At 39.3% G+C, this 12,479-nt stretch overlaps 1 protein-coding gene across 1 annotated transcript; it reads left to right on the top strand.

The window, feature by feature from the left end:
* Positions 1 to 203: 203 nt before the first annotated feature.
* Positions 204 to 3,876, top strand: PCDH20 (protocadherin 20). The gene has a single exon (XM_026855628.1). The coding sequence runs from the start codon at positions 283 to 285 to the stop codon at positions 3,142 to 3,144; it is 2,862 nt and encodes a 953-aa protein (XP_026711429.1). The 5' UTR covers positions 204 to 282; the 3' UTR covers positions 3,145 to 3,876.
* Positions 3,877 to 12,479: the final 8,603 nt, after the last annotated feature.

The following is a 12,479-nucleotide window of genomic DNA, read 5'->3' as shown; positions in this document are numbered from 1 at the left end:
ATGTTTGGGGGTTAGCAGGTGGGGTGCCCCGGCTTGGGATGGGCTTGCGGTTGGGAGGGAAGGTGCTGCTGGTGGGAAGGGGGCCGAGCTTGGGGAGGTGTGGGGGAGGCGAAGAGAAGGTGTCACGTCGGGGCGCAAGTGCTGCTGCTGGCGAGGGGGGGAGGCAGGGTGTCCCTGGGCCATCCCTGGCAGTGCGTGTTTGCCGTGGGGAATGCAGCTGGTGCTGCCCGGAGGGTACAGATGGCGATGCCCTGGAAGTAGCTGCTGTACTGGGGGGAGAAGATGGGGGTAGAGGGAGGATGGTTTCATCTTGCAGATGCCGCACTCCCTGCCCGCAGTGGCAGTGGGGAAAGCAGTGGGCAGGGAGGGGTGCTGCCTCTTTCCTCCCCTCCTTCTCTAACACCACCCCCTCCCCACACCCCTGTGCCTCTCTCTCCTCAGCACTTGCTCCTCTTCCTGCTCTTCGTTGGACCTTTCAACTGCTTTGCCAGTTACAGCCGTGCCACCGAGCTCTTCTACAGCCTGAACGAGGGGCTGCCGGCCGGGGTGCTCATCGGCAGCCTGGCCCGTGACCTGCGGCTGCCGACAGCTGGTGGGCAGCACCCTATGGCCCCCCAGCCCCCACTCTCCTTCACCCTGGCCTCCCGTGGCTTGGGGGGACAGTATGTGCAACTGGACAACCGTTCCGGGGAGCTGCACACCTCAGCCGTGGAGATTGACCGGGAAGCTCTGTGTGTGGAGAGCAGTGAGGCCACCATCTTCGGGGGAGCAGCTGCTGCCTCCTCTTCCTCTTCCTCACCCTCATCTGAGTCGTGCCTGCTGCTGCTGGATGTGCTGGTGCTGCCACAGGAGTACTTCCGCCTAGTGAAGGTAAAAATTGCTATCCGGGATGTCAACGACAATGCGCCTTGCTTCCCTGTGCCTCACATCCACCTCTCGGTGCCTGAGAATGCACCTGTGAACACCCGCCTGGCTATCGAGCACCCTGCCCTTGACCCCGACGTGGGCACGAACAGTGTCCAGACCTACCGCCTGCGAGATAACTACGGGGTCTTCACCCTGGATGTGGAGGAGAATGAGAGCGGGGAGAGGACTCCCTACCTGATTATTATGGGGGCTCTGGACAGGGAGACACGCGAGGAGTATGTCACAGTCATTGTTGCTGAGGATGGGGGGACTCCTCCGCTCGTGGGAAGTGCCACCCTCACTATTGACATCAGTGACATCAATGACAATTGCCCCCAGTTCAGCGACTCGCAGCTTAACATCACCCTTTATGGGAATTCCAGCCTAGGGACACACGTGGCCACTGTCCACGCAGTAGACATGGACCTTGGATCCAATGCCCAGATCACCTACTCCTACAGCCAGAAGGTCCCCCAGCCATCCAGAGACTTGTTCCATCTGGACGAAAGCACAGGAGCCATCATGCTCTCCAGTAAAGTTGATGGGGACACTCCAAAGCTTCACAGGCTGATCATACTGGGCAACGGTCCTGGTTGTATCCCTGCCGTGATCACAGTGCTAGTGACCATCATCAAAGTCATGATGAGGCCACCTCAAGTTGTCCCTCGTTTCATAGCTAATGAAGTGGAAGGGGTGGTGTATTTGAAGGAACTGGAGCCTGTCAACACACCGATAGCATTTTTTACCATCAAAGACCCTGATGAAAAATACAAAGTCAATTGCTATTTAGATGGTGATGGGCCTTTCAGACTTTCACCATACAAGCCATACAACAATGAATACCTGTTAGAGACCACAAAGCTTTTGGACTACGAGACACAGCAGCTGTATGAAATATCTGTAGTTGCATGGAACTCAGAAGGATTTCATGTCAACAAAATAATCAAAGTACAGGTTCTGGATGACAATGACAACTCGCCAGTTTTCTCTCAACAGCTGATAGAATTATCTATTGAGGAAAACAATGTTCCCAATGCTTTCTTAACCAAACTGCATGCTACTGATGCTGACAGTGGAGAAAGAGGGCAAGTTTCCTATTTCTTAGGTCCTGATGCCCCTTCCTATTTTGCTTTAGATAAAACCACAGGAGTTCTTACCGTTTCCACCCAGCTGGACAGAGAAGAAAAAGAAAAATACAGATATACTGTCAAAGCAGTAGATTCTGGGTTCCCTCCAAGAGAATCAATAGCAACTGTCACCATCACTGTATTGGATAAAAATGATAATAGCCCAAGATTTATCAATAAGGATTTCAGCTTTTTCGTGCCAGAAAACTTTCCAGGTTTTGGTGAAATTGGAGTTATAAGTGTCACAGATGCTGATGCAGGGCAGAATGGATGGGTTGCCCTATCAGTTCTGAATGGAAGTGATATTTTTGTCATAGATACTGGGAAAGGAGTTTTGAGAGCTAAAGTCTCCCTGGACAGGGAGCAGCAAAGCTCCTACGTTCTGTGGATTGAAGCAGTGGACGGTGGTGATCCTGCCCTGTCTTCTACAGCAAAAATAACTATCCTTCTTCTGGACATAAATGACAACCCCCCTTTGGTCTTGTTTCCTCAGTCTAATATGTCTTATTTACTGGTCCTTCCTTCTACCCTTCCTGGCTCTCCCATCACTGAGGTCTATGCTGTCGATAAGGACACTGGCATGAATGCAGTCATAGCTTACAGCATCATAGGAAGAAGAGGCCCTCGACCGGAGTCATTTAGGATTGATCCTAAAACTGGTAATATCACCTTGGAAGAGTCACTGATGCAAAATGACTATGGGCTCTACCGGCTGCTTGTAAAGGTTAGTGATCACGGCTATCCAGAACCTCTCCATTCCACCGTCATGGTGAACCTTTTCGTCAATGACACTGTTAGCAATGAGAGCTACATTGAGAGTTTGTTAAGAAAGGAGCCTGATATCAGTGTAGAAGAAAAGCAGCCACAAATTTCCATAGAGCCTGCACATAAAAAATTGGAGTCAGCATCCTGCATGCCTACCTTGGTAGCTCTGTCAATAATAAGCTTGGGTTCAACTGCTTTAGTAACAGGGATGGGCATTTACATCTGTCTAAGAAAAGGGAAAAAGCATCACAGACCAGATGAAAACTTGGAAGTACAAATCCCATTAAATGGAAGAATTAACCTGCACATGTTGGAGAAGAAACCAATGGAGATTTCTAACATTTGACATTTCTTTGTGGATAAATCCAAGATCTGAAAAACCTTAGACAACTCTGAAACATGTAACCGTGGGTTGTTTTGACAGAGGTTGCAATGAAGGACTGCTAATTTATAACTTAATAATATTATAAATGTAAATAGCTGTTTACAGTTTTTTAAATTCAAATTCAGTGTACAGCTTTTTTTATGAAACCTTAGTAACTAACAGCTAGCACCCTGTCTATAAAAACGTGGGTATCATTTGCAGCTTTCATAAATCAATAAGATCAGTGCTCATAAAAAAGAGGAAGGTAAGATGATTCTTTAAACTCAAGTTTTAAAAGTCTTTTTAACCACAAGAGGGCATCAGATGCTCCTGAGCAGGGAACTGTTCGAGGAACTGTCCATGAGATAAACACAGAGTATATTTTAAATATATTGGTTTTAATATAAAATACACATTGGCATACAGACATTTAACCACAAGGAAAAGAAATGTCTGTCCCGATGTATGTATAATTAAAAGAATAAAGACATTAAAATGCACTAGTAATAAAGAAAAAAAAAAAAAAAAAAAAAAAAAAAAAGCAACGGAATGTTTATTACCTCACAAGTAAAGCTTATACAGTAGGATAGAAAAGGCATTAACAAGAAGTGCAATTCCTGTTGAGCAAGAATGCAAGATATTGTAATGAGAATATGAACTGTTGTGACATATCATCTTTCATTTACTCCAGATCTCACACACATTATCATTTGCTCCAGCAATCTGCTGGTCATTTTTATGGAAAAATTATATTTAATATTTCCTACAGCAAACAATGACAGAACCCCATGCTCATTCTCGTAAACATGCCAGATGCAAGGAAGCAAGGGAATGGCTAAATCTTTAGTTGTCACAGAAGTGGTGATATTTTTTGTACTTTGAGCAATCTGTCAGTAGTACTCCATCAGTTGGTTGTGTAATAGATTTTTTTCATGTGCTACTTCTGAATCTGATCTGCCAGATGAAAACAAAAATCACTTCATATGCTAAGGAATTATAGGACTTAGTTTATTCTGACTGTTGCTCCTTTCTGGATTGGTATTTCATGTGAAAGATCTTGTTTCCGACTTTTGGCAGCCATTCCTGGCTCCTTTTCATTGGCTTTGATTTTGGATTAGATCCAAAATCTAACTTGTAAGACTGGTGGCATATTTTCTTGATAATTTATTCTTTGCTGTATCCTCTGCAACAAAGCAGCAGGTTTATTGGTGATGTATCACTTTCACTTCATTTTTAGAGCTGAGAACTATCTTTTGTATGATGATTACTTCGAATTTCTCTGTGTGAACAAGATAAATTAGTGTTATGCTTAAAACTGATTGTTTTGATTTCTGGTATCATATGTCTGTAATGTACCAAAAGTGTTTATATGTCTGCAAATTAAAGCTATATATTTTCATAATAACTCATTTTCTGTCTCTCTTCTAGAATTCTAATTATAAAGCTAAATATTATTTTAGTTATAAGAAATGTATATTTCATAAACGCTTAGGTGCTGGCTATTTTGTCTGATGTGTCATAATACTTCCCCAAATTAGTACACTTCAAAATCATTAGTAAGAGTTTATGCTGTACTTCTTGAAGTTACTGGCAAAGGCAATTGTATTTCAGTTGATATAAGTGGGGCGGCAGCTGATACCTACTTTAAAAGTAGGGAATGCATTCCAAAGCAGTTTTTGATTTTTCTGTCTGTGACTGGTACATTACTTCACCTTGAGCCTACTGAAATGTTGGAGCTTCGTATAGATACTGGTTGTCCTTAGCCTGAGTATTAACATAATGCCCAGATTTTATCATTCTACCTGTAAGAAATAGCTATTTCATCAGGTTAGAATATTTTCTGTTTATGCACAGTTTGATAGCTGTGTTTCATGAAAAATTAATTCAGCCCGTCAGAGGCTTGTGGTTAATCACCTTTTTCATTTATTTTTGTATTATTAAAATATGAAAACGGTATGTATGCCTGAAATGCATGTCACAAGGAGACATTGTTTATTATCTCTGAAGAAGAATTACATTATTTCTTCAGAAATGGCTTCAGTATTACAGGTGCTCTGTATTGTCGTGGTGCAGAAGCCAGCTCCTCTGCATTTTTTTCTCCAGTAAGGAGACAAGGTAACTGAAAGAAAGACAGGATTCTTTTCATTGCACTTCTCTTGAATTAGCAGTCCAGTATCTTCTCAAGAAAATTTAAACAGGAGCAAACCCAAGACTTAAGAAATACAATAAATCCATAAACAGGATCCTTCAGTGTGTGCTCATGTGACACTGGGCAGATATTTTTATTCAGGCTTGACAAATACATAGTCCTGAACCTGTTTGATTAAGCTTACTGAGTTTAAATGTGCTGTTCTTGTTGCCTTTTTGTTGTTGTTGTTGTTGGCTTGTTTAGTTCAATCACATTCCTAATGCATAATAAAATATAATGGCATGAGCCTGTTAAAACCAAAGTACTGCTCATGAAGCATTTCACGCACATAGTTTTCTACATATTTAAAGAAAATTGATTTGAAATCTTACCTTCAGCCATACTGCCACCACTACTTGTGAAAAAGACTTTACCCTGAATAATATTTCATAGAATAAGAGCACATTCTTGCCTTCCTGTGAATAGCCTACGGGTAGGTAATGTCACTGAAGATGGCAAAACATGCAGATTGAGTTGATTTTTTTCAATTCCATATTTTGTGTTACTTAAAAAAAACATAGAGCTGGTAGCAGCAAGTAATAAGCATGATATTTAAGCCTGCAATGTTAAGCCTAACAGTGCTTAAACAAATAAAACAGGAACCTTAAATTCATAGAACCTGTGAATTTCTTCTCAAAAAAATGCTCTCAGTAGAAAAATGCGTGATACTGGCTATGTAGCAAACATTTCTGTGACGTTGCTGTTTCCAAACTATCCCTTACTTAAATCCCTTTCACATGAAAACACATTTTTAATGAGTATAACTAAAGTAAATTAGACTCAGATATAAAAGGCCCATTTTACTTCCACCTTGTGCAGCGCACTTGCCAAAATATATGCAAATCTTGTCGACACTGGTAGTTTAGCTGGCACAAAAATAAATGACTCATTCATTTACAGTATCCATTGAACAATCTTAGAGCTAGTGGGTGCTCTTTGTTTATTTTTATTAAAAATGAGATTGTCCTAAGCTTTGTATTGCCAAAGCTTCCTAAACTTGCCATGAAAACACTTTTTCATTAGGATTAACAAAATAAAAAATAAAAGACAAGAAATGGGCAGCAAGCCCAGTGGCAGTGGACAAAGAAAATCAGCTCAGTCTTCTCCTTCTGTTTCATTTTATTCTTTTTAAGAGAACTCTTTGAAGTTACTGTTTTGATGCAGAATTAACCTAACACCTGGCTGAGTATCAGTAAAGGATGAGGTCTGAAATTGTGGAAGAGCACATTGTTTTTTCTTATGTCAAAATTCAGAAAACGACTGGCCTTTTAAGTCCATTTTTCAGTACCAAGATTCAAACATGCAACTGTGCCAGAGTCCACGGAGAACAATGTAAAAAGCTCCCACTATCTTAATAGGACATCCAGAGAAAGGTACTGTGTTAGAGCAAAACTTGGCCTCCCTGAAACCAGTGACAAACCACTGATTGTTGACTTTAGTTTCACTGGACGTTTTTTGTTCCCAACAGCTATTTGGAGATTGTTTCATTAAAAATACTCAAACATATGAAGAGAATGGGTAATCCATGACTAGCATTTCACCTCCTCATTCAAAGCAATGAACTCTTAGGGAGTTGCAGTGGCCAGCATCACAAAAATACCTTGCAGTTCACCATAAATGGAGATCTACAGCAGATCCACCACTAAGAAATCGTCGGCTGAATACACAGAGCATTTCTTTTCATGATTCAGGTGTATTATCAGAGCCACGTAGGAATCTTCCCTGTACTGTGCTCATTACCAGCTTCTCACAGTCATTAGTTTCTATGTACGTTCCTTCTCACTCATGTAACTTACAGGGGAGAACAAAGCAAAACAATTAATTATGTAATATTAGCCAGCTGAAACGCAAACCTTTGATTTAGACCACTCTTCTTCAGAGATAGGGTTTGAGGAGCTAAGCACATTCATTTTCCTTACCAAAATAATTTGATTTTAAAGATGTCTAGTGACATTTTAAGTGGAAATAAAGATATTCAGCATCCCCACTTCTCATATAGTAGGGTCCTGTAGTTTTCATACACATAGTGGTTGCTCAGACAAATAAAAGTTGTGGGTATTAGTTTGATGCTTTATTTTAGTAGTATGGGAAATGTCCTAAGGAAACTCTTCAGAAGCTTCTAACTTCGAGGTTCCTAACATGTTGCTCAGAGCTATGAAATTTCAAATGATTGGCAACATGTCCTAATTTACAGTTTTCTGAGTTAAAACATTTGCAAAAATACCTGTGCAGGCAGTGTTGCTTTCCTTTTCTGTCTCTATAGCAGACTGAACCAGCAGCTAAGAAGATAAAAGTACCATCTGCATTCTGAGATGGAGGGATTCAAAGATTTTTGGCTTACAAACAAATGTAAAGTTAAACAGCTCTGTTTTTTACATTATGGACAAGAAAAATGCTTTCAGTCTTATCACCACAGATGGGTAGGCTGCATGCTCTTTCTAACATGCTGTATACAAATGTTTCCACGATGTCTGCTATATTTTCATTCTGGTTTCATCAGGGAATGAATTTTAAAGGCCAAATTTCAGCTTCTAAATATTTCTGATGACAGAGTACTTTGAACAGGTGCTAAGAAAACATCATTCTGAATGAAGAAATACTGAATTATTTATGATGCATTCAGTCATTCATTCCACTGCTTGTGAAAACAAATACATGCTTAAGTGTTCGAGTTGCAGGTTTTCATGTTGCTAGCTAATGCTGATGGTAAGTAGTAAGCATTTAACCGAAATACATTGTATGGGATTATTTAAACTCTGTTCAGATTGAGAGGACTTGCATTTTAAGCATCAAATTGGATGTTGCTCTACTCCCAGCATTCCTAGCAATGTCAGTTCAATCTTCTGTCCTAACTATTTTGTCTTATTTTCCATCTTCAAAGTTTTGATTAAATATTAATCTTTAGAGCAAGTCAATGAGATGAGAACTCTTACCCTTTTATGCAGAACAGTTTGATTCCTCTGCCTATGTGTCAGCATCTAGTGCTACGTGAGATGCCTTAAGGTATCCCCCCTGGCCTCCAGGTGCGAGTCTGGAAGAGTTCAGGTTTTCCATCAGTGAACTACAATGTCTGCCAGCCCACTGTGGATGCTTTGGGTATTTTAGGAGGAGTTCACTAAACACCTGTGTGTGTTGAAGTGAGTCACCAGTGGTGTGATTTAGCTCCATATTTACACATTTATACTCAAATGTCTACAGACAGGTATTGACCAGGGAGCTAGGAGTCTAAGCTTCCACTATAGTCTGTGAGTCTGTCTCATCAACACAGTCAACAGAACTAGAGAGTTCTTCAGCTTGCTCTAAAGCAGCCATTCAGGACGAGGTTTAGCTGCTCTGAAAATTAATATCAAATGCTATCGAGAATGCCTTTGAGCATCTCAGACTTCTGCACAAGGCTTTCAGGAAGACTTGTGCCTTTCTAGAATAGCAGCTAGATGCCAAGACTGCAAAGCAGCACCTGAAATGAGATGAGAAAACTATGGATAGGCACGCATATGCCACTGGTGGTGATGCATCAAGTGTATCAACCTCTCAGCTCCACTGAGTAGAGCTTGACAGACTATAACATAGATCATACAGAGACATCTGATCCTTAGCATCAGAGCCAAAAAAAGACCCACAAGTCTAAAATTTAACAACTATCATATCTAACTGATAAGCTCTGAAGCCTAAATTCCTCCCATCTTATTTTAGTGATTTAGTGGAGCCATCTGTGCCCTCTGCTGTGAGCAGAGAGATAAAATTTTTTTTTTGCAGGCAATTCAGGTCTTTGGTAAGCACTGGAGTTGTTTACTTCTCCTCACTAAGTTTACAGATAACTCAAGATAACTAAGAATTTACTTTGTGTTTCAGTCAAAGAAGAGAAATTTGGTCTATGAAGCAAACTACAGATCACAGTGCTAGGCACTCCAACTAGCATTATAATGCCTGGAGTAAAACTGGTGTCTCAGGTGGCACCAGAACAGCCAGTGCTCTGGGGAGGAAGCCACTTGTAGTCAGTGGGGGTGCCTGGAGCTCACATGATTTTAAACTTGTCTTTCAAATACCTTGTTATAGGCTGCAAGGCTCCATCCATTTAGGTTTCACTGTCCAAAGATTCTCATGTCTTTATCCTTTATTTTTAATTTTTTTATTATTATAATACTTTTTTTTTTTTTTTTTTTTTTTTTTTTTTTTTTAACTGAATGCAGGTCACTCCTATAGAACACAATAAAAGAAAATGTACCTTTGATTTATATGACTGCAGAGCACTCAGTGAGCAGGTGAGAAAATTTTGTTTTTTTCCAGAGCGTGTTCCCAATTGTGTCTTTGGAGGAGATGCTAAAGGCATCTCTTGGTAAGGACACTGTCCAGCCTTCTTATGGAAACTGAGTTGTTGCGTTTAATACAAAGATGCAAATGTCAAAATCTTCCAAGGCTGATGAGACACAATCATGGATGCCTACTAGATAGGCATTCCAAGGAACTGGAGATACTTGGCCTTGAAATGGTGCTCCAAGTTACCTCATTAGATCCTTCTCAGAGATATTAGTGTCCTCACAGTTCAGAATTTCAGATTTCAATCCTATTCTCTTTATTCATGTTGTAATCCTATTAAAATTGCAGTCTCAAGAAAATTATGTGGTAGAAGTTGGTCTTCCTCTGCCTAAGGCTCTATTTTCTGAGGAATGTATTTATAAAAAGTCTGTCTGACAATCAGAGTACAAAGCAGAACTACTTCTCAGGATGTGTTTTACTTCAGAAAAGACTGAAGTAGAAAAGAGCAGAAGACAGCAAAAATAAATAAATGCAGTCAGAATGAAAGGGCCTTTTACAAAGATTGCATGTGGAAAACAAAAACTGGTCAAAAGCAATATAAAGAATTGTTCTGGTTCTGGATTTACTGTGTATTATCAGCAGTGTTAATGGTCCCCATGCAGTAATATCCCTTTGCTTGGCATGTAAGGATGAGAGCGTGTTGCAGAGCACTGGGATTTCCTGTCACAAAGTACTAACACAAAATACATTAAAAACTGATTCTCATTGTCAGCAGGTCAAAGCTGTACAGAGAAATAAAGGCTTTGAGTAGAATATCTTTAAAGTGTCTGTTTCATTATGATAACAGTATTTTCTTTTTATGGTGATTTTCTGTAGTGTTATTACATTGGGTGCATTCATTATTGCTAACTCAGGACAAAAAGATCTTATTGGAAACATTTGCATCTTTTAGCTAAAATAAAAGCTGATACTGTGACATAATGTTTCCAGTGAATGCTGTTAATGAAATGAGATCTTTTTTTTGTGACAATACACAAAGAGCAGACATGCTTCTGTTCTCACTTACCTAAAATGCACAATGATAGGATAACCTTCCTCTTCATCTTTGTAAACGGAATAAACATTTCATTACAGTAGGAAGAAGAGGGTTCTGGTATTAACACTGTTAACACAATGTAGATCATGTAGATGGTTTTTACTGAAGTGTATTCAAATCTTTGCTTTGCATATCCATCTAGTTTTTTTTTTTTTTTTTTATCTTCTTCTTTATAAGTTATAAGAGAAAAGCAAAGGCCACACAGTTGTATTGGTGTTCTCTTTTATTTATTACTGTTTACCAAACTAAGTTTAGCTGAATTGAAAACACAAGAATGCCCATCTTTAACTAACTTTTCTTTAAAATTGAATTTCATTTTCAGAAACACCATATATAAGGTTATACACCTAAATGGTAGATATGTGAATATCTGAAAATAAAACAAGCAAGCATGGAGGAAAAATAAATGTTTTGGAGTATAATTCAATCTTGAAAGTTCAGCATAATGTAACTAATGTATTAAGCTCCTCAAGGATGTTTTTTAGTATGCTCAGACAAAATGAAAACAATTCTGTACCTTCAGCTGTATGTATTTAGGACACATCCACAGAGTCTTTGCCGCAGTCCTTTCAGGAGGTGAGAAGCCTCATCTCTCACTAATGTAAATCCAGTTTAAAAATGTTTGAGTGCTTATATTAAACTATAGTATAATATGCAAAAATCAAACTAGCCAATATTGTCCATCCCCGTTACAGCTGCTCTGAAAACATCAAAATTGAAATGTTAAAGGGTCAGAATATTTTTATTGATCGTAAATGTTTTCTATTGCCTTTGATATTGAAACTGAATCTTTCATCATCTATCCTACAGTAATTTTACTTAAGAGAATGCATTGGTCAAATAGCTTAACAAGATTTTGATCACGTACAAAATGTTTGAACAAAATCTCCAAGAATTTTTTCTGCATGATTTTAGCTTTTGAAATAAAAGCAGTATTAAAATCCAATATTTTTTTCTGCCTGTTATTATCAGCTATGTTAGAGCAGCAGAAGGGTATTACAGAGCATTCAAAGATTTTTCTCTTAATACGTTTTTTGTAGCGTTTGCTAATATATAGTGTTTTTACAAATACACTTGTAAATTTTGGCTTGAAATTTAATGAAATTACAAACTAATGAAGGCAGAGATTTAAAGTTTAACATCTAGAAATACCAAGTCATGAGTGATTCCCAGCTCACATTCATGCAACCTAAACTTCAGGCATCTGTATAAACAAGTTAGGATTGCTTCTGTAGTCAAGGCAACTCTAGAAACTGCTTACTGAGAATGCAGATGGCTTATAACAGTGCCTACATCGCTCTCAGTTCACTCTAGAAAGACATTACAGCAGAGCTCTCACGAAGGTACCTTAGTTAAATATCTCAAATTAAACAGAGTGAATCTAGACTATGTACTAGAATAAGAGATGGCCAAGTATCTTATTTCCCTTTCCCAGTTACAGTAGGTGGGAAGCACTCCTAAAGCATTGCAGCATATAAAACCTCTATGTACATTGAGTATGGAAGTTTGTGTGTGTGTTTGTTTTCTACTTTAATCTTTAAGTGTGGAAGGAAATTTCTTTGGAGTGATGGGGACAGCTGAATTTGACAAAACTGACACTTTTTTTTGCCATGTCACTTCTGTTTGTAAAAATGAGTACCACAAATCTTAAAAAGAATGAAATATATCAGACATAGAGGCAATGAAAGGAGTCTCTTTCCTACTCTTTCCAAGTCTGCAGGTGATAGATTACAGTGTGCTGAGTATGCAGTTCTTCAATAGAAGTTGTACATATGA

Source organism: Athene cunicularia, assembly GCF_003259725.1.
Source record: "Athene cunicularia isolate RWA chromosome 1 unlocalized genomic scaffold, athCun1 chr1_part1, whole genome shotgun sequence".
Taxonomy (NCBI): Eukaryota; Metazoa; Chordata; class Aves; order Strigiformes; family Strigidae; genus Athene; species Athene cunicularia.
Note: the sequence above shows the minus strand (reverse complement) of the source record. Positions and strands in the feature narration are given on the sequence as shown.

Excerpts from the sequence above, each read along its gene's own strand:
- PCDH20 (XM_026855628.1), top strand. The coding sequence starts at position 283 with ATGGGGGTAGAGGGAGGATGGTTTCATCTTGCAGATGCCGCACTCCCT.